A 23,322-nucleotide genomic window follows, 5' to 3' on the forward strand; every position below is an offset into this window, starting at 1 on the left:
CTTTGATGAAATGTTAGAGTTGATGTTGAGGGACGTTGTTCCATTCTTCTGTAACGGTGGCTTTCAGTTGAGCCATGGTGCTAGTTTATTTTACCAAGTGGACTTGTAAATGTTTATTTTATTTTCACAGACAGTTTGATTAATATAAGTAATTCAATACTCATAATTTTTTCTGTTTGAAACCACCTGTTTTGGAACACAGTTGTGAGGCTTAAATCTAACTGTGGAACAAAAAGAAGCTATATTTTCTTGTTTGCAAGTTTCTTCTAGTATGCAGATTTACATTTAAAATTCAATATTGGTACCCAGGAACAAAATTAAATACTGGTTTTAATTATATGGCTTACTTGCTTGACTAGTGTAGCTGCTTCCTGTTGAATGTTGGAAACTTATACTCATTAACTTCAGTTGTTCATTTAACTGTTTAATCATTTGTTTAAAAATATGCAACAAAATTCCAACATGCAGATACTTAAAAATAATAATTCATAAATTATTAATTAATTAACTGATAATAATTTTAAAAGCACAATAAATTAGTTCTGAGTTGTGACACAGTGAACTTGAAACTTGGCTGTGAACAACACTGTATCTTGACAGTTGCCAGTATCCAGTTCATTCATGTCTTCTGTCAGGGATAAACCTTCTTATATAACATGTCACTGATTGGAACATCTGAGTACAAGTAAACAAGAACAACCAAGGTCAAGCTAGTTGAACATAGCTGCAGACAACCACTTGTTTACACTGGATTAATAATCAAAATATCTTACCTATAAGAGAAACTCAGATTATTTATTTATTCACTTGATATAATGGTGAATTGAGTAGCTATATGCCAGGTGTTATATGCTTTATAACCAAGAATTATTTTGTAATATAGGCAGATTTAAATTAACAAAATTAAATTAAATTAAATTAAACAGCATAAATTAAATTAACAAAACTTGGAAAAAATATTAAAAAATGGATGCAAGTAAATTCCATGAAGGTGATTTTGTCTTTGCCAAAATAAGGGGCCATGCAGCCTGGCCTGCTACAATACAAACTGTTGAAAAAAAGGGAAATATGTCCATATTTCATGTTATGTTTCTATAAAACCTAAAGAAACGGGCAAATGTCGTTTAAGTGAATTGACTCATTATAGAGAAAGCAAACAACAATTTTCAAAGGGAAAAATTATGAATAACAAAGATTTTTGTTTAGCAATAAAAGAGATTGAGGAGGAAATCAATATAAAAAACAAAAAATGAGAGTTTCTATAAGTAATAATAGTGCATCTATACGGTGCTCAACTCCTGTTCTCCAAAGCTCTATAAACCGATCTAATGTAGGAAGTGACGAAATAAATTTTGCAAGATAAGGCTGTTAACACTCCTAGATATATGGATCTGAATTTTCAAGTAAAAGCTTTGACTGAAAAATGTATAAGCTTAGAACAAAGTATGATAGAAAAAGATGAAATAATTAGTTTGGAAAAACGAATGAAAATATCTTCTATGCTACAAGAGGAACATAATACAAAAGACTTTCAAACTCAAATCCTAATACGGGAACTCAAAGAAGCTAAATATAGAAAATGAAAACCTAAAAAACTGTTATAGCTATGATGCAAAAGGATTATACTGACCTAGAAAACAAATTTAAAAATACAAGAGAAAATACAACTTAAATGTTTAAACTGCTTTCCATGCTTAGATCAAGTCAGGACTAATTCTAATCTTTCAATGAATTGGCAAAAACCTACACATACATCAAAAGTTCAAATGGAAAAACATAGTTCCACAATTTATTGCCAAAACAGTTTTGAGGTTCTGTCTGAGGACAATAGGTGAAGAGGAAGAAGAAATTTAGCAACACTCCTGATACCATAAACTCCCTTAGTAAAAGAACCAAAAATGTAAGTAATACCAGGAAAGTAAACATATTGAAGAAAATCTCTGCACATACTCATGTACCTCTGGCTGCAAAATCCAAATTACTAATAATGGCTGATAGCCATGGGACAAATCTCAGTAATCTAGTGCAGCAAAAGACAAACTTAAATGTAACTGCAGTTGTGAGGCCAGGTGCAAAGATAAATGGGGTAATTAAAGAAGTAGAGGAACTTTCAAGTGGTTTCAATGAAGATGATTTTATTCTTGTAATAGGAGGCACAAAACAATGTTGAAAGCACTGGAAAAAAGCATATCTTGGAAGAGTTTGGAAGGTTAATGGAATGTACAAAGAAAACAAATCTCATTGTTGCGACCTTGCCTATGCGTCATGACAAGCCAGAATTAGACAGTAAAAATTGATACAATAAATACGGAACTAACTACCAAGATTTCAAATACGGACACAAACATTAGAACTACTAGAACTTCATCTATTACCACGTCATCTATATACCAACCATGGTATGCACTACAACAAAAAGAGGAAAAAGAAAAATTGCTGAAGAAGTTTTGAGAACACTGGAATACTCTCGCTCCACTCTGACTGCAACTACGACTCCACAAGTTGTAAGTGAATCTCGGCTCTCCCATTCTCCTCCAAACACTGACTACCCTGCTGGAATTGGACTAGTGACCCCTTCAACTGCACCACGCATTCCTGCTATAATCTGTAGTCCCTGTAATCTAGGATAGTGATAAGAGTTTTTTAGAAAATGTAGAAAACATCAATGAAGGAAAATCTAATATCTGGAAAAAAAGATAAACAGTAGTATAAAAATAAAGGATAATAAATGTCCCGCTATGCTACATTACAACATCCAAGGTGTTAAGAGCAAAATTGGATGAACTAGAGTTGTTAATAACAAACTGTAAATATGATGTACAAATAATTTGCCTTAATGAACACAACATAAAAAATTCTAATCAAACTTTTTTAAATAAATTAAATGGTTTTAAATTAACTGACGGATTTTTTAGAAATAGATCTAGGGGAGGGTCTTGCATTCTAATTAAAAAAACCATTTACAGGGTACTCCTAGACCGGATCTCTCAATCCTAAATGAAAGAGTTCATCTTTGAAGGATCATTTACAGAAATCAAATCTCTGAATTGTTTAATTGTGGCAATATACAGATCACCAGGCTACTCAATGACTAACCTCTTTATACATAAATTAAAAACTTTTAATGCAAATACTTGAAAAAGGACTCAAAAACAAAATTTGTAGCTATTGCTTCAGACTTTAATATTAATTTGTTACAAAGTGATAAATTTTCAGAATCATTTCAGGATTTAGCAAAACAATTTGGATATAAGATAAATAATAGAGAACCAACTCGAATAACTGATACAACAATGAGTTGTATAGATAACATATTAACCAGTTTAAAATGGGGCAGTAGCAGTGTTCTCAACACAGATCCTGGCCTCTCAGACCATAATGTACTTATCGTTTCCTTACCATACTCAAACAATTCTCAAAATTATAAAAAAACCAACAAAAAATATCAGAAATATATAATGGAGACAATTCATTTTGTTTCTTAATAAACTTAGACCGTGAAATGAATGAATTCCATTTCCTGGATTGTGTAGAAGCAAATTATAAGTGTTTTCTCCATAAATTTATATCTTGTATGAATGAGGCTTTTCCTTTAAAGACTGTTAAAGTAAATAATATGAAAAAAATAAAATGGATTACGGAAGGTATAAAAACGTCTGCTAAGAGAAAAAGAGAGTTACATGTTCATAGCCAAAACAAACAAAGATCCAAAATTCCAAAACTATGTTAAGAACTACAAAAAAATGTTTTAAAAAAGTAGTAAACAAAGCAAAAATTATAGCAAATGAAAAGTTTATAATCAATGCAAAAAATAAGTCAAAAGCCACTTGGGCCATTGTGAAAAAAGAGCTAGGAGTACAATGTAGCAGGGATGACAAAATCATTTTAAGCATTAATGGCGATGAGATAAGAAAACCCCCGTGCACTTGCTGAACAGTTTAATGCCCATTTTGCTAACGTTGTTGATACGCTACATATACCAAAAACAGTACAAACACATAACATTGATGCTAGATCAGTAAACAAACTACCAGAGTTAGATTTTCTTCATTTTGTATCAGTTACTGAGGTAGAAAAGTTAATTCTTGATTTAAACAATAGTAAGGCATGTGGCTGGGATGGCATACCCATATCTTTACTGAAACTTTCGTCCAAAATAATAAGCCCAATATTGACCAGGATAATAAACCAGTCATTCCTCTTAGGACATTTCCCAGATAAACTAAAGTTGTCTGAAATCATACCTGTATATAAAAAGAAAGACTCCCCTAAGGACATCTCAAACTATCGACCTATCTCTTTATTGAGCAACATTTCAAAAGTCTTTGAAAAGGCAGTACATTCTAGATTAAACAAAATTTTTAGAAAGAAACAAATTAATATGTGAATGAGCAGTATGGTTTCAGAAAGAACAGAAATACAGAGTTAGCTATGGTTTCGTTTGTAAATAGTGTTTCAACTTCCTTGGATCAGTCAAAGTATACCGCAGGTATATTTTGTGACTTATCAAAAGCCTTTGATTGCGTAAATCATAAATTGCTCCTCTCAAAATTATATCAAATTGGAATTAGGGGTCTAGTCTTTGGATTATCTGCAATCATATCTAAATAACAGGAAACAAAGAACCATTATCAATGAGGAATTCACATAGAGTCACAATCAGATTGGGAAAATATTCTTTATGGTGTCCCCTCAAGGCTCTATTTTAGGGCCTACCCTTTTTCTTATATATATTAATAATTTACCAATCGACATACCAACAAACAATTTATTTTATTTGCAGATTGATACAAAATGTTCTTATTACAGAAAAAAACTTTTTCAATATGGAGGAATATCTATAAACAAGAACACTCTTCAGTTGTTAGAAAATTGGTTTAAATTCTACAGTGGACTTCTGTTAAATCAAACTAAAACCAATATAATAAATTTCAGACCTAGTAACAATGGTAATAGCTTCTTAGAAAATTCTTGGATTAAATCTAGTGGACTCTCACAAATTTTTAGGTATCAAAATTGACAAAAACTTAAATTGGAAATGCCATGTAAACCACCTTGTAAACAAATTGAGTTCGTTCCGATTTGCAATGAAGATTTTAGTAGAATCCGTATCTATAAACACATGTAAAATTGTATACTTTGCATATATTCAGTCAATTCTTAAGTATGGTATAGTAATATGGGGATCATCTCCTGATTTTAAAAAAGTTTTCATGGCACAAAAAGCAGTGGTAAGAGCAATGATGGGAGCAAAACTTCAGAGAAAGCTGCCGTCCTATATTTAAAAAAGCAAAAATACTTACACTGCCATGTTTATACATTATTGGACATTTTTAAATCTGGTCCACAAACATCCAAATATTTATAGTTCATACACAAACCAGCATACCTATAACACCAGACATAAGGATCTTTTTGTTGTTTCCAATTCATAAAACTAACCTTATTAGAGAAAAGTCCTTTATATATGGGTTATTCGTTGTGTACAATAGTTTGCCAACACCATTAAAACATCTTGAAGAAGCTCAATTTCATAAATGTATTAAAAAAATATTATTGAAAAAAGCCTATTATAGTACAGATGAGATATTAAATGACAAGACAATTATATTTTAAATAAATAAATTTATTTAAACATCCCAGCACATGCACAAGCATAATAAGTGTGTATGTTGAATACTTCCTGTCTTACTTTTAGGAAATTCCACTGTTTTACTTTTAAATTTAACATTGTTTATTAAAATTATGACAATGCACCTGTTTGTATTACAAATTGTAATAATGTTCAAATGTAATGTGCAATAAAGACTTTGACCTTTGACTTTGACTAGGTGCTGGCTGTCGGGTGTGAACACGGCCTTTCAGCTCGTTCTAAACATGCTCTAGTGTCCCCACCCCCCCCCCCCCCCACCCCCCCCCCCCCCCACCCCCCCCCCCCCCCACCCCCCCCCCCCCCCACCCCCCCCCCCCCCCACCCCCCCCCCCCCCAATGAGGATGTACGAGGTGTGTTCAAAAAGTATTGCGAATTTTGAATTTTCGCGGGTTACATATATTTGAATTTCGATTTTTTTTGTGGTGTTATGTTGGTACATATGTCTCCTCACTTAATAAATAAATAATTTTTGAAAATACACAAAATTCGCGATACTTTTTGAATATAGTTTCGTATTTACTCCTTTAATATAAATACAACTGAAGCACTTGGTTCGGTTTGTTATGGTATAACATTGGGTACAGTTGTAAGCAATACTATTTCTGTATTAGAAGATCAATTGCAACTGACTAATCACCATTACTAATTATCATTAAAGTGATCAAATCATTATTTTGGCTCTGTAATATTTATCTTTTACATGTTGTCTTTAATCAGTCGGACAAGACTTAACTAAATGAAAATAGTAGTTCTAAACAGGTAACAGCTGGCATTCAAAATGTCTAGTGAGACATGAATATGTTAGCAAACATATTACATGGATAATGGTAACTAATAGTTGCCATTGCAGTAACGTGTTATACCACTTTATTATATGTTTATACCACAGATCTAAAAATATCATGCATGATCCCAGTAGCTAAATTCTTAACATTATCAGTTTTGACCCATTATTAGATTATGTTTGTGCTGTCTTAAGTGCCTGATCAGTAAGTTAGGCAAAAGTGAAGTAGGGTATGTTATACATTTATTTTTATGAAATGTTCTCAATAAATACTTTTCATACCGGTGTAATGCGTTAATAGCATATTTTTACTAGTCTTTTTTTATTTAGCAATACTTAGAAATATTCTTTAATATGATAAAATTTAATTTATTGCTTTATTAGTTAAGTTTAAAAAATTAAGTTCTTAGTATTTTATGCAATTGTAAAATAGTGCATATTTGTTTATATAAATGACAATAGATTTAATTATTTTATTCCTGTTTTTAATCATAAATTTTTATATCAGTTTATGACTTCAGTCATCATCAAGGCTGAGTATTTGTTTGTGAGTAGCAAAATATTGTGTTAATGTAGTGAAAATTCCGTTATGATGTTGTCTTCAGATATTACAAGTGTCATCGAAGTTCACTTTGATATTCTTGTGAAGTTGTACAGAATGGAGTAATAATTGTAATTTTTTTTAATCAATAATTGACTAATTACAGAAAGGTTTTTACTACATTTTACCAATTTTTATCGAAACATTCCTCTGAGTAGAATAGATACTGTTATCACAGCTCTGTATTACAATGTTCTAACTTTTTTGAATTAAAGTGTTGAAGTTGACCTACATTGTGTTTATTTGAAAACTTGTAGCTCAATTTATTCTCAAGGTATCAGGTCTAGCACATTGGTTTCCGGGGAGTACAATCACACAGATGTTTCAAGGCCATCATTTCCATTGACAAAATGTTACTCAACATAATCCGTCAGAAAAATACGCTGGTCTGGATGTGCCTTGGCATCAGAATAAGTCATGAAATATTTTGATTTCTTAATTATAAAAATAATTTTTACCTCTGTTACCAATTTCTTTTTTTTCTTAGGACAAGGATCTTATAAATTGCACCTAGTCCTATAATGACCTTTGCGCTGCTTCCGGAGTAACAGGGTATTCTGGATGGATAAGGTTGGAGGTAGGGGCAACCTCCAATCGAAATCCATGAGGAAGAATTTAGGGCACTAATCCCAAGTCATGTCCCCTCGAAAGAAGGGGAGGCCAACTCTGAACCAGCCAAAGCAGGCAGGGGGTGGCACACTCTTATGTTGAGACTAGGAAGAATCCCTGACACTTAAGGAACGAACCCCACCAACTCCAACAGCCATCTCCCACAGTAGACTAGACCTATTGAATTATCCTTGCACCCCAGAATCTCGACATTTGCGGTTAGTGATGTGCCGCTCCTGGACATCCATAAGGTTGCCTAGATTTAAGTGACACATCATTTTTCATTGCGCTCAGTGGTAGGTTTAACTGGAAGGTATAAACCAGCCAGAAGTCATTCTTGCTGGGTTTTCTGTTACTTTTGAAAAGCAAGCTGCTGATACAATTTCTATGTTGGACATCACACTGACGCTATTATCAGCCTGTGTAGACTTACGACTTACTACAACATTGTCAATAGTGTAACAATGCCGCAGTTGTGTAATGTGATCTGAACCGGCTGAGTTTATACTGTCTTGAGACAAGTTAGTTTTACTCCCAACAGCTAAAACTACAATTATTCCTGAATGCCTCTAAGACTGAATCTCACAAGGTGGGCAATGACATCAACTTGAGGTCCACTAAGAAAGGCTCAACACAATTAGACTTTTACCACCCAGTGTTTTCTGTCTTAGCGACCCACTGCACAAGCCAGTGGTCATGTACCATAAGTGGATGGCTAGGTCGATTGCCATTATGTCCACACCGGTAAGCAAGGTAACTTGGGTCGTCCTTTCAGAAGTATGGTGTGGGGACTCTATCGTTTTGTTTGATATATGCATGTTATTACGCATTATTGTGTGTGGTCTTATGTGAACGGAAAAAAATAATCCTAGTAATTTCACACAAAAATTTCTTGACACTGTAAAACCGATCTGGATAACTCAAAGATCCCGATAAGTAAGGACCTGATTAATGAGTTTATTTTGTATTTTTATTGCTTTCACAAAAGAGAGTCAGGCTTGCTCAACAGCCATGCTCTCTGACTCAGCTGTTGTCGGCTGCTAGCGCAGTATCCTGCGTTTGTTGTTTGGCGTGAAACATCCGCATCAGTATTGGCGGAAGTGCGCAGTCCGTCTGTTTGTTATTTGGCACTGTTCAGCAATTTAGAACTTTTTAATGCTTTCTCACTGTTTTGAGTATTTTTACTGTTTGACTATGTTTCAGTAAACAGGATAAAATAGGTTCTGATGAAATATGTGAACTTTTGTACGATGTTAGTGAGTGTGATCAGCTATTATAATCTGATGGTGATGTTGTTGGTGAGGCTGAGGACTATACATATGACAATGTTATTAGTGACGTATTGAAGAGTTATAGTGAACCTAGTGAAAGCGAGCAGAACATAAACAATTATAATACAAAAACAGAAAAATGTGGTTTGTGCTCATGGAACCATAATGCTGATGGATTTGAACCTAAGACATGTGAATTCGTTAAAAGTAAAGCTGTTTTCATCATTGATACTACTGGATTTGAAAGTAAAGAAATTGATTTATTTCATAATTTGTTGGACTATGATGTAGTTTCACATACAGCAGAAGAAACAAATATGCGCAACAGCACACGACTGAGTTTTCAAAGGTAAGGCGTTGGGTAAAAACCAATCCTGACGAACTTTATTGTTTTTTGCTACTTTGTTCCTCATGTATCTTGCCAACATTTCTTACAAGTTGTACTGTTATACTGACCCCTTGTTAGAACTCCAATTTTTTGTTCAATTCTCAACCAAGACAGATTTTTACTCCTATTGAGAATGTTACATTTAGATGACAATTCACTTAAAAATGGAGGTTACAAACTCTATGAAATTTGTACTGTCATTGAAACTCTCAGAAGAAAATTTACTTCCAGTTATTGCAATGTTGCCCTCTGTGTATATCCGTGTTTCCCAGTATTTCACACCAAAAAACACTTTTGAACATATTGATTTTGTGTGTGTGTGCTATTTTAAGACAAACACAACAATATGCATATTACAAATATGGATGTAATCTGTATATGCATACAGACTTTTGCCAAAAATCAACTAATAAGGATTAAAATTTATTGTATAATTTCGAGTTATTTTGGTTTTTTATGGGTTTTATAACAGACTTTAAATTTATTATATATATATATATATTCTTGATTGGGATATAATGCAAATATAATTAATGGGGAAAAAATACGTAGACTAGGGTAAATTAAAATGGCAATAAATATACACTTTTTAACATAATTTCTTGATCGTGGCAACAAGACAAACTCAAAAATGGCATTGGAAATACAATTCACATGCAAAATCCTAGTAGTTAATAAATTATTTTAATTAGGCATAAATTGGTTCTTTACATGCTGTACTGCTACAATTTGCTCCCAAATAAATTGTCTAGAATAGCAAAAATAAAGCAAAACAAAAATATTATAACCAGGAAACGGGAACATTTTGAAGGGATAAATGACACAATAATTTATGTAAAAATAAACTTTAATACACATATGGAATTTAACATCAAGCTAAGAAATAAGCAAATACTGATATAATTTAAGGCAAAAAGGTTGATAAATATAATCTGACATATCTAAGATAGGTCTAAATATTCTAAACTCAATAATAATCGTAGCTATGATAATTCTGTGCCTGTTTTGAGGGAAAGGGCGCCAGAGAAATTACAGAGACGGAAGACTTCCTGTATAAGATAAATGAAATTAAAAATTTGGTACACAATAATTATTTGGGGTCTAAGTTAACCAAGAAAAGTTTGAAAATTTGAAATCTCCTACCCCTGATAGATATTTTAAATACTTGTTAATCAATTTAAACATTTCTTTCAATTTATTTCTCAGAACTATTCCACAGAAATTCTTTAAATAATGTGATCTCCATTAGATTTTTTATGTTTGTTCTAAATGTTTTCCAAACTACCAAGAATTATCAGTGTTTTCAGAAGTTCAGATTTTGCCAATAAAAACAATTGTCTTTCTCTTATTACAGCCTGTGTTGAGAAAACTACTTTATAAGTGGATCAATCATGTAAAAATATTGTCAATAGGCAATATAAATAATGCAATAAAAATACTAAATTTATTCAAAGCCAATTACATAATTTGTTTTAAAACAAATACTTCAATATAAAATATATTATGTACTGCAGAATACAGCATCTGATAAAGTCTTCAATTTATGTAAGTCTACTGGTGTCATTTCCGTTGAATTATTATTTAAGTAGTATATTTAAAACATTTATAAATTAACCATGTTTTATGAGCAGATGAATCAATCACAGTAAAATTCTATTTACTTTATTACTCATTTAAAAAATAAATACATGCCTTTGGGTGAAATTTTATAATTATTCTGCTTCCATGATTTAACCCTCTCCCGCATATAAGATAAATGGGCCAATGCCATTGTGGATTGACTTGCACTGCTTTACCATCTTCTTTTGATAAGTCTTGTGCTCTAGTGACAATTTCTAAATTATTTTTGTGACAGTGATAATTCGAGTATATTTGACACTAATTCTGACAAGGCAGCAAGAAGGTATTGGACCAGCAAACAGTGTTCTACTATGTTCTGTAAACACCTGCATTTCTTTATGTATTATCATAAAAAATAATTGAATATAAGATAAATGGGCCAATGCCATTTTGGATTGACTTGCACTGCTTTACCATCTTTTGATAAGTATAACAATAACAAATAACAATTTAGTTCGTACGAGTAGATATTGTTAGGGTTGATTAATAAATACTAAAACAATATAGCAAAACCTGTGTGAGCCACATGTACAGCGAGTTATGTGTTCCACATCGGAGTAACGAATTAATGGTGACAGTAGTAACGTTTTACTCGGTGAGGGATCAAGGGAGGAGGTCTCGTGACCATGGCCCATTTGAGATTTAAAAAAAAAAAATACATTTTTATGGGATATAATAATCACACCCGTATTTTAATCACAAAATAACAACTTAATGAACTAATCTTTGAGTATGAATAAATTTCTTTCTAAAATTGTTCTGTATCAAAATTAAAAATCTTCTATTACATTAAAGATAATGGTGAAATAAAACAAATGAAGCCCTCAAGAAAATCAATACTGTTTCGCACCTGGTTGTGCCTGGAAATATTATGAGCAGAAGAGGGTTGAATCTTTCAGTTATTTTGGAACAAAATATGTAACTACATTTCTAGAATGCATTTTTAATACATTTTATTCTAGATCACAGATTTACAACAGTAGCTCCTGAGCAACTCTGGTGTAAGACTATAAGACTATAATACAGCATTAGGAACATTCACCTTAGTGTCTAGCAGTCAAGACTTCTGTCTGTATCATCTCTGACAACAGATGGACGGATAACTCACTCCCTTTTTTTCTTGATTATGATAAAATTGTGCTTCACTGTAATACCAGCTATCACATAGTTACATAATACAAATATTTTTACAATTAAATGTATATTTATAATAATAACTTAGTTATAATACGTAGTAAGTTTTAATGGCTTATCTAAAATTTAAGAAAACTAAGATACTTAAATGCCAAGAAATTGTGAAATCTTTGTTTATTTTTTATTAATCATCAAAATATATTTTTTAAATAAAAAAATTCATTACATTATATGTGTATAATAGATTGTTTGAATTTTTTATTCTAAAAAAAAAAAATTGTGTTTAATAATTCACAAATTAAGTGACACAAATGGGACAACAAAGAAAAGAACCTGTGCTGCACAGTAACTGCAGCTTTGTGCAACTTCTGACCTCAAACGGATATACCAGGACATTATATATGATAAGAAAATGGGGTTTATACAGTCAGTATGATAATTTGTGGTAACAGCTGATACACAAATTAGCGTTGGATTGTAGAGAACGGGAGGAGGGAGGTAGGCAGTGCACAAGGAGAGAAGAGGTCCTCGTATATGTAGAGATAAAGGAGAAAATGCTCAGATCCTTTTCCTTGTTGCTTCTATATTTTACTACATTTTGAATTGTTATATTAATTTTTTAAATGAAACCAACTTCTCTTAAGTACAATTTAAATAAATACCAGTTAATTTATTCTAAAATGAATAGTTATTACTTATTTTTGATATAAACATATTTGTTAAATCAATCAATATTGCTATGTGGTATGTATCCTAAAGTTGAATATTTTTTCTTATTACATTTTACAATTCTTTTCTTTACGAACTCGATGAAAAATCACTATATTCCTCTTTCAATTGTGAGTGATACTGTAGCTTATTCTTCCAACGACTGTGAAAGAAAACGTAAAAACTCATCGACCACAAAAGTAGGTGTTGATTGCTCTATGCGAGGTCATCAATGGGTATCTCATTAGTGGCCCCTTGCAGGGTCTTGGCCCTGGACTCTGCAGCTGCAGCTTGCCTTCTCCGTTGCATTTCTGCTAGTTGCCTCCGCAGCAGACTGAACACGCAGACGGAAATGTGGAGCACGAGGACAAACACAATACACAGCTGGATCACGATCAGGGTTGCCCTGGGTTTCTGCCAGTCCATGATTTTGTAGATGTACACGCGCCCTTTCCTGGAAAAATTACAAAATGTCAGTTTACCTCTTGTTGTAAATGAGTGTTTTTACTGTTGGAATATTTTGTTGTATTACCATTATTTTCCCGAATATCACGGAATATGGAAATTATAAAATACATAAAAAAGTGATTCCAAAAAGATTCCTGTTGTATGTTTCTAATTTCACAAACAAGAAATACTACAAGAATATACTTGATTATAATTATATTAGTTTCTTTATAATCAGGCCAAAAATGTGTATACACAAAAACCCTTAGTGAAATGTGTAATTGCATTTCAAAGAAACCACTGAACAAATTCAAGAAATCAAAAACACAATCTTGCTAATTGCAAAGTAAATACATTTGTTTACAAGATGAATAAACAGGAGCATATAACCAGTTATCAAAAAGCAGCAGGTTTGATTATTATGGACTCAGTTTGTACGGCACCGACAACCTCCGTGTGGTGGGAGATTCTTATTATTTAGAAAAGCCTCCATCTCAACAATAACAGGAGGGGAGGTCACCCTTTGCAACACTTAACCAAACCAAATAGTTATTATACAAGAGTTTGTTTCAATACTGGATGAGAAGGTTACATCTATTTTGGATCTAATTTGTACAATGGAGTCAATCACCTTCATAGTTTAAAGCCACTGTCTTTTATTGGTCTCAAAAGAAAAGTGAAGTTGATGTACAGTACATGTTTGTATGTTGTTTAATCATATGCTGTATTTCTTAATATGTTATACGTTTTATCTTAAGAAAATTATTTACTTTTTAGTTTTAAGGCATGGCATTTTTGTTAAGTTTGCAATATACATTTGACAGGTATACTTTAGAAAAGCAGATGTATCTCAAAAGTTCTCAACTAATAAAGACAATTTGAATTTGTAGTTTCAAAAAGTAACTGTTGGAAATCAACTAATTCTTTACGGATATATGTACATATCTGTCTTGAAAACTAAGAGAAAATTTTATAAAATTAGTAAACTTTTATAAGCATCTCTCAACTCTATGATATGGGCAATGCTTATACCAGCAGTATGTCAGCTCAATATCTTACTTTAATTGGAATGGTAACTCAATTGAGTATGAGAAAACAAAGGTATTGGTGGTCTATCTATTTCAGTGATTTTACAGCAAATTTGAAAAAAAAGCCAAAAGAATATTTCCTTAAGTGAACATAGAAGTGATAATTAAGTACTTACACACTTAGATATTGAAGATAATCTGAGGTGTTGTGTTTCGCTTAATCTTATACTACCAAAACATTCACACCAAAAAACATTAATAACATTTGGTACCTATTTTTTATTTCTAATACCACTCATTCACAAAAAAATATGTATAAACTTTATTGGTATTGTAGATATAAAGTAAAAGGGTCTTCTTAAGATAATCTTAAAATATTAAGAATTTGAAGTTTCATAAACAGCATAAAAGTTAATGCACATGCACTACCTGTCCGTGCCACCAGCCATGTAATAAATGAAATTGAATATAACGTAGACAGAGGAGAAGATGATCGGCCAGTAGAAGTCTATGAGTCTGACAGGATGGGACACAACAATCAGATCAGTCAACATTAGAACAGAGTTTCCAGCATGCATCAGCAAGTTCAGTGCATCCAACTTGTTCTCAGCTGAAACAACAAACAAATGTATAGTTAAATATAACAAAAATAGTGGAGAAGATCGGACAGTAGAAGTTGATGGGTCTGACAGGATGAGACACACAACAATCAGATCAGTCAACATTAGAACAGAGTTTCCAGCATGCATCAGCAAGTTGAATGCATCCAACTTGTTCTCAGCTGAAACAACAAGCAAATGTATAGTTAAATATAACAAAAATAGTGGAGAATATCGGACAGTAGAAGTCGATGCTTCTGACAGGATGAGTCACTACAATCAGATCAGTCAACATTAGATCAGAGTTTCCAGCGTGTATCAATTAATTCAATGCATCCAACTTGTTGTCAGCTGTAACAACAAGCAAATTTGTTATTAAATACTAGCGGGCCCGGCGCGCTTTGCTGCGCATTTCAATAATTTTTTGCAAAAGTTGCCCGCGGCTTCGCACGCAATTTCCCGTTGAAAACAGTACACTATATTCACTTATTCTTTTTCTATCACATTCTAAACATTGCTGAGATAATTGATAGTCGTTCCATCGTGAGCCTCTTGGGCGTATTATGAAGGTATGTACCATATTCCTGCCTCTATCTAGCTGTTACCCACGGCTTCGCACGCAAATCTTAAGAACCGAAGTCCTTATATATTACTTAGTAAATTTTTTTTTTACTATAATAAATTTTAGATTAAATTAGTTATATCTCCGATGCCACGATTGAGCTTGCTTTGTTGTCTCGATCGAGAGAATATGTACACACGGAGTTTTGAGAACCATACTTCTGTCAAAAAAAACAACTAAGGTTGATTTTATAACATTCTTTATATTTGTAGCCAACGTAAGATAGTAATTATGATATCTGCATTACTCTTCTGATCAAGCATGAGCATGGTTTATATTAAATAAATATTGCAGTTAAAGGTGAATTTTTACGTCAAATTTGAATTGTATTATCTGGATAGTAAAGTCTATGTTTAACAGTGATTGCAAAAACAGTTTAAACAAAATTTGTCGTTTCTCTTAAGCTTACTCTATGCTTTAAAACTATAAGTGTAATATATGTTTACAAAGAACAGCTGATTAAAAATTTGAAAAGACGTTAACATATGTTTGCTGCAATGCATTTCTTATGGGTATTTCTGTAACCAGTGGGGCGGAATCCTGAATCGGGAAAGGGATGGGCATAGCTTATAAACCTTCTCCGTGGAAAAAATACATATACGTACAAATTTTCATCATGATCGGTCCAATAGTTCACGATTCCATAAAGGACAAACATACAAACATTCATTTTTATATATATATAGATAACAAAAATAGTGGAGAATATCGGACAGTAGAAGTCGATGATTCTGACAGGATGAGACACTACAATCAGATCAGTCAACATTAGATCAGAGTTTCCAGCGTGTATCAATTAGTTCAATGCATCCAACTTGTTGTCAGCTGAAACTACAAGCAAATGTATAGTTAAATATAACGAAAAAATAGTGGAGAAGATCGAACAGTAGAATTCTATGAGTCTGACAGGATGGGACAAAACAATCAGATCAACCAACATTAGAACAGTAACAACAAGTAAATTTGCAATTGAATATAATGTTGATTGAAAGAGCTGGTATCTTACATGCGATATATTTTACTGATTAAAGTATTTATCAAAGTACAATAATTTATGTATTTTTGTTTTTTTTTAAATTATTAATCTTAGGTGCTATGCAATTAATTACTATGTTGATATAGATCCATTAAAAAATAATCATAAATCCACTGTTTATAATAATTGGTATTATATTTTCTGATGGTATGATTTTAATGTTATGCTATTCTTTAAATTATAAAGAGAATTCTTCAAACACAAAAATCATCATTATTATATTTAAATACTGTAAAGAGTAGATGTTAAGAGGTATGCTAAAAGTTATGAGCCTTTACATACGTGAACTGAAAAGTAAAAGCTCCTGTCCTGAAGAGGACTTATTGAGGTTAGTAATAAGACTTCTCATAGGTCACAATTCCCTTCAGTGACATCTTAAAAACATTAATGTGACTTGTTAATAACTTTCAACACGTTCCAGGTATATCATATTTTTGCCTGGTTCAGGAAGAGAATACAAAAACTAGTAGTAATATACAGTGTCCCACAAAGAGGTTTAAACGTTTGACTTTATATTACTTGCCCATTTATGCACCAAACATTTCAAACTCTACACAATCAATAAAGTGGTTTTAAAAAATATTCTGTGAAAATTAAAGCTCCCTAACAATTGTAGAAACAAAATGGTGAAAAATTGAAAATTTTACACTTGTTTCCTATAAAAATTCATTTCTTGAATTACCTCATTCGATTACTGCGTTGCAGTTTTAAAGAACAGCTGTTTAATAAACCTCATTGTTGAAAACAGCTGTTTGATTCAAGTATATTGCTTTTGCTATAAAAAACATAACCTAACCTCCTCCATTTGTTTTCCTGATATTGAAGTTCGAGAAATGGCTTTTAATGTTGAACAAAAGTGTTGTGCGTGAGCTATTGCTTTTGGCAACATTACAGAAGCAATTAGACAATTTCAGGTTGCCTACCCAGGAGTTGAACCACCTAGCAATCCAACAATAACTAAGTGGAAAAATCTTTTGTTAGAAACTGGAAGTGTTGTAAAACAGTACTCTAGAGGATCAAATGAGGAAAGAGAAGTATTAGTATGCACATCAATGCTCTGCTCTCCAGGTAAACCAAAATCACTAAAGAAAAATTGAACTTGAAACTGGTGTTCCAAAGTCTTCAATACAGAGAATAATTAAAATCAAAATTAAATTTTACAAAAGTCACCTAGTCCATAATCTTCTTGAAGATGATCTGGACAGGAGAGTGGAATTTTGTTCTCGTATCATTGAATTTCATGAGCTAGATCCTAATTGGCATACTCAAATTGTTTTTTCAGACAAGTCCACTTTCTACCACAATGGTGCTGTATATAGCCATACTTGTAATTATTAGAATACCAGTAATCCTCACATTTTTGGACAGACTCTACTCAAATCAAAAGGAATTACTGTTTGGGCAGCTGTTAATTGTAATTGGGTATTATCTGTATCATGACATTTCAGACAGTACAATGGCTGGGAATAGGTATGAACAGGTTTTAAATGAACAAGTCTTGCCTCATTTTATGGTTCCAGAAATGGATCAAGCAATCTTCCATCAAGATGGTGCTCCTCCTCATTTCGCAAATCCTGTCAAGTGATTACTAAATGACCTTCATGGCCGTTGGATTGGTCATGGAAGTGATTTTTTTAGATTGGCCACCCCGATCCCCAGATTTAACTGTGTGTGATTTCTTTCTATGGGGTTACTTAAAGGAACAAGTTTAAACTTGTAGCTTCAATAATGATGAGGAATTAAAACAATCAATTGAGAGGAACTTATCTGGATACTGCAGAATTTCTTTATAAGAGCTTACGATTCATTTGTTAAGCGCTGTTATCAGTGTTTCGCTGTGGATGGATTACAGTTCGAATAATTGTGTACTGTAATTATAGGTTAATGAATTGTGTAGAGTTTGAAAATGTTCGGTGCATAAATAGATAAGTAATATAAAATCAAACGTATAACCTCTTTACCTGTTATACTTGTGCAAAAGACAGTTTAACTTGCTCTCTTAGCGAGTAGTCGGACTGTGTGAGTGGTCATAAGCACAAAGAGCCATAAGGCCTATATGGCACATACTGAAGGCATGATATTTGCAAACCGGAAATAAGATGAGACAAAAAATGTTATATTGTTTGTAAAATAAAATAACAACTGGTATTTGTATCTCAGGGATCGATACCATGTGGTCTTCACCTGGGTTGTAAACGAAGAGCCAGTAGATGCCTGTTATGGCAAAGGCTCCCACAGTACCGCAACTGTGAAGGATCCAGTACGCTCGCAAACTGCCATCCATCTTCATCGCACCTCCATCTTCTTCCTTGTCTATAACCGAGTTCCAGATTAGTACATTTCATCAAAAGATCTCATTGTGAAACTGTCACCCTTTGGGCATTTTAAAAACACTAAAATAAGAGGATAAAATAAATGTCCTTGAGACTGACCTTGTTGTAAACGGGCTGAAGTGACGAGATACGCCCCTAGTACTGCTTGGATGGTGCAGACGGTGAAGCCCCAGTGTGTCAAATAGATTGGCCACTTGGCATAGTGAGCCACTGTGTTCTCTGATCGCCCCACATCCACAATGGAGGCCAAAAGGATGCTGAGAAACATGCAGGCAACAGTCCAGCGATACACTAAGTAGTACATACTGATGCCTGCAGTCTTCTGCCACTGAAACAGGAGGAAAAGATGAATTTACATCACATTCAAGGAAGAATTGGCAATAGCTCAATCTTTCATTAGTACTAAAATATTAATATTAATTAGAATAATATTTCACAGTGATGATGGTGGCCTGCAGTCTTCTGCCACTGAAACAGGAGGAAAAGATGAATTTACATCACATTCAAGGAAGAATTGGCAATAGCTCAATCTTTCATTAGTACTAAAATATTAATATTAATTAGAATAATATTTCACAGTGATGATGGTTTAATACCAAAACACGTATCTGAAATAAAATAATTTTCAAAAACTGTTTTAGTTCACAATTCATTATTCTAATACAAAGATAACCCTTTAATGCGGGTTAGTAACATAATATTAAATAATGTACCTCCAAACATCGGACAAGTTATTTCATCACCTGGGTTGTGTTGAGATAATACATTGTAATAAAAGAGAAAAAGGTCCTTTTGCACCTCTTAAGGACTCCAACCCCCATAAGGAGTTGCTTTACAAAAGGCCATTGCTGAATCAAGAATATTCTAAGAATAGCAGCTCTTTCTGCATTCCAACATGAAGAAACCATCCTACAGCATCTTCACTATACATTGTTAAAATCAGCTTAAACTGATCCACTGCTTCACAATATATATATGAAAACTTACATTGGTTCTATTTCCCAAGATATTACAATCAATTTGACATGCTTCTTTCTCCCCCTCAAGATATTAAATTCGTATGATATGCTTAAATTCTATTCCTCAAGATAATACAATTCACATGATAAGCCTACATTATCTCCTCCCAAGATATTACAATCCAATTTACATGCTTCCTTCTCTCCCTCAAGATATTAAATTCATATGATACGCTTAAATTCTCTTTCTTAAGATAATACAATTCATAGGACATGCCTACATTATCTCCCCTCAATTTATTATTACAATCCATTTGACATGCTTTCTTCTCACCCTCAAGTTATTAAATTCATATTATATGCTTAAATTCTCTTTCTCAAGATAATACAATTCATAGGACATGCCTACATTATCTCCCTCATTACAATCCATTTAACATGCTTCCTTTCTTCCTCAATAAATTAAGTTCATATTATATGCGTAAATTCTCTTCCTCAAGATAATACAATCCATATAACATGCTTATCTTTCAAAATATTACAATCTATTTTACATGCTTACTTTCTCTCTCTAACGATATCACAATTCACATGACAAGCCTAAATTCTCTTCCTGAAGATATTACAATACACTTGACATGCGTACATTACATCCCTCAAGACATTCCCATGTTTCTGTAGTCAGTTAATTCTGATATTGTAATTAATCTCTAACTACTACGGAACAATTTCTATTGAGAGTTTTAATATAAAAGCGTTTGATGTTACTAATCTCTCACAGTTAACCAAAAAGAGGGCAGATTGTTGTTGGTAAACCATAGAGATGATTTAAGAGTTCAGTGTAACCTTATTGTAACTGTAATGTTCTTAGAGATTTCTTGAATAGAGAATGAGAATAAAATTAAAAAATTTGATTTATGAATGAGAGATTTGAATTCATACAACATTAAAACTTGAATCAAACCTTCTGATATAGTTGTGATCAGTTCAGGATCATATGATGTAAGTTTGAATTGGGACAGGGTGCTTGTACCATAGTTGTTGTAATAATGTAATAGGTATTAAGTCAGAATCTCTTTCTTGTTATTATAAACAGTTTAATTAGCTTTATCATATGAATCTGTAAAAATACAATGTAAATGTTTGTAAAAATATAAATATTTTAACATCCTATGGCTTTTTGACTAGGTTGTCTTATATACCTTTTAATCTTGGAATTGTTATTAAAGTTTTGGCAACCAGATTTGGAGCTTTTTGTGTAGGAACCAATCTTACAAAATTATATTTAGCGTGTTAAATAATTTTGCTGTAATTTAAAACAATTAATAATAATAATCTTTATTTCTCAAAATTGCATATGGCAAGGTAAGTAAGTATGACATACTTCTTACAGCTAAGTACAATAATAAGTCTGTAATACTGGTACATACAGTAAAAGAGCATGCTTAAGGAAATATATAGGACTCTAAGGCAAGTCTGTATAGAGGTTTCATCACTGAAAAATGTTATCAGTTTCAGCACCAGAATCAAAATTAAAATTATATAATTTTGTGTTTCACAAAACGTTAGTCATCACAGAATATAACAGAATCGTAAACAATACACACAGAAAGTAGCAAAGAAATATGTGATAGCCAGTCGAAGTTACAATTATATGTATTTTAATTGTTCCCAACATTGGAATCCATATCAAACTACCTGATACATTGTGAATCAATCATCTAAGACATAACACACCTTGCATTGAAGAAAACCATTTTAAGAAAAACATAGAGTCACCTATTTTTAACTTATTTTACATTTCAACGGAAATCTTCATTTTTACAGTTTGAACAAAGTAATAATTACATTCTTCTCAAGTGACTGAAAGTATATATATCATATTAACTGTGAAATTATGAAAGTAGATAAATGTAGATAATAGATTATGATAGAGTGTAACATACAAAAGAACCCTAACCATTGAATTAACAACGCAGATAAAAATTTAAACAGTGAATAATTGATATGAATAAATGATAATAAATAGAATAAACAATAACATTTAATAAATAAGGATAAATAATGATAGACATAGAAAAGTATGATAACAAATTAACAGGATAAAATATATAGAGGTTGTTCAAAAAAAAGATGTCACAAACTTCTGTGGGAGATAATATTCATTATTTCAAAGATAAAATGAATCAAGATCTTTATTAGTCTTTAAACACAGTACACATATGCAATTGACTTTGTCAAAATACTTATCAGTAATAATTACAGTTATTTTATACAACCACTCTAAAGTTTAAAATATTAACAAAATAAAAGATTTAATAAGGATAATAAATAATTAACAACAAGAACATTACAAATAACAACAAATAACAAAAACAAGAGAATAAAAACAACGAAAGAATGAAACGTGTCTAAACACTTATATCACTAGTATCACAGGCAAAGTATTGATTGACACAATAAAATGCTTTTTCTTTTAACCAGCTATTAATTACAGACTTAAACCTATCAGTACTAACTAACCAAGCTCCTGGCAATTTATTAAAAAGTTTTATTTCCATATAAATGTGACTTTTCTTAGTTTTTTCTAGTCTAATTGGTAAGTCAAGCTTATATAAGTTTCTTGTATTATAATCGTGAGTATTTCCTCTGATTTGATATTCATTTAAATTTTCTTTAACTTTCATGAGACAATAAAAAATATATATACAAGGCAATGTCATAATGTGAAATTCTTTAAAAATTGGCAAACACGTCTCTCTGTCTGGTACTCCTTTAATTATTCTAAGAGCTTTCTTCTGCCACATAAAAGCTTTATTAGATACTCTACTGTTACCCCATAAATTGACACCATATATCAAATGTGTGTGAAAAAAAGCATAGTAAGATATAATGAGCATGTCATTACTAACACAGAACTTAAGCTTACGAAGTAAAAATACAACTCTAGTTAACTTTTTACAAACATTTTGTACATGGCAATCCCAATTTAACTTACTATCTAAATAAATACCAAGCAGTTTAACAGTTTTAAAATTTTCAAACATATTATTCATTGTAAAACAAATTTTTTCAGTTTTATTTTCATTTACTACTAAAAAGTTAGCTTGAAACCACTTAGCAGCCATTTTTAACATTGCATCTTGTTCTAATAAAAGATTTTCAATAACATAATTACTATGTAAAAGTGTGGTGTCGTCAGCATAAAGGACAGATTTACATGGAACATTACAGGAAAAGTCATTGACAGCTATAGTAAAAAGAAATGGGCCAAGTACTGAGCCTTGAGGCACTCCATTTTTAATTTCATTAAAGTTAGACTTATCATCACCTTGAACAACCATCTGTTTCCTACAGCTAAGATATGATGATAAAAGATTCAGTTCAATTCCTGTAATACCATAACGAGTCAGTTTATCCAAGATCAAAGTATGTGAAATACAATCAAAAGCCTTGGACAAATCAATTAAAGTTGCAGACTGTACAGCTTTATTTTCAAAACTTAAGATTATGTCATTAACGACAGATT

The 23,322-nt window shown here is 32.1% G+C and overlaps 1 protein-coding gene across 1 annotated transcript; it reads right to left on the minus strand.

Moving 5' to 3' along the window:
• Window positions 1-10,136: 10,136 nt before the first annotated feature.
• On the minus strand, window positions 10,137-21,500 carry LOC124355953 (protein rolling stone-like). The gene is made up of 5 exons (XM_046807102.1): window positions 21,492-21,500; window positions 18,934-19,162; window positions 18,686-18,814; window positions 14,674-14,854; window positions 10,137-13,223 (listed from the first exon to the last, which is right to left on the minus strand). Exons 1-5 carry the CDS (start codon window positions 21,498-21,500, stop codon window positions 12,986-12,988), a joined length of 786 nt encoding a protein of 261 aa, XP_046663058.1. The 3' UTR covers window positions 10,137-12,985.
• Window positions 21,501-23,322: the final 1,822 nt, after the last annotated feature.

Source organism: Homalodisca vitripennis, chromosome 2 (genome assembly GCF_021130785.1).
Source record: "Homalodisca vitripennis isolate AUS2020 chromosome 2, UT_GWSS_2.1, whole genome shotgun sequence".
NCBI lineage: Eukaryota > Metazoa > Arthropoda > Insecta > Hemiptera > Cicadellidae > Homalodisca > Homalodisca vitripennis.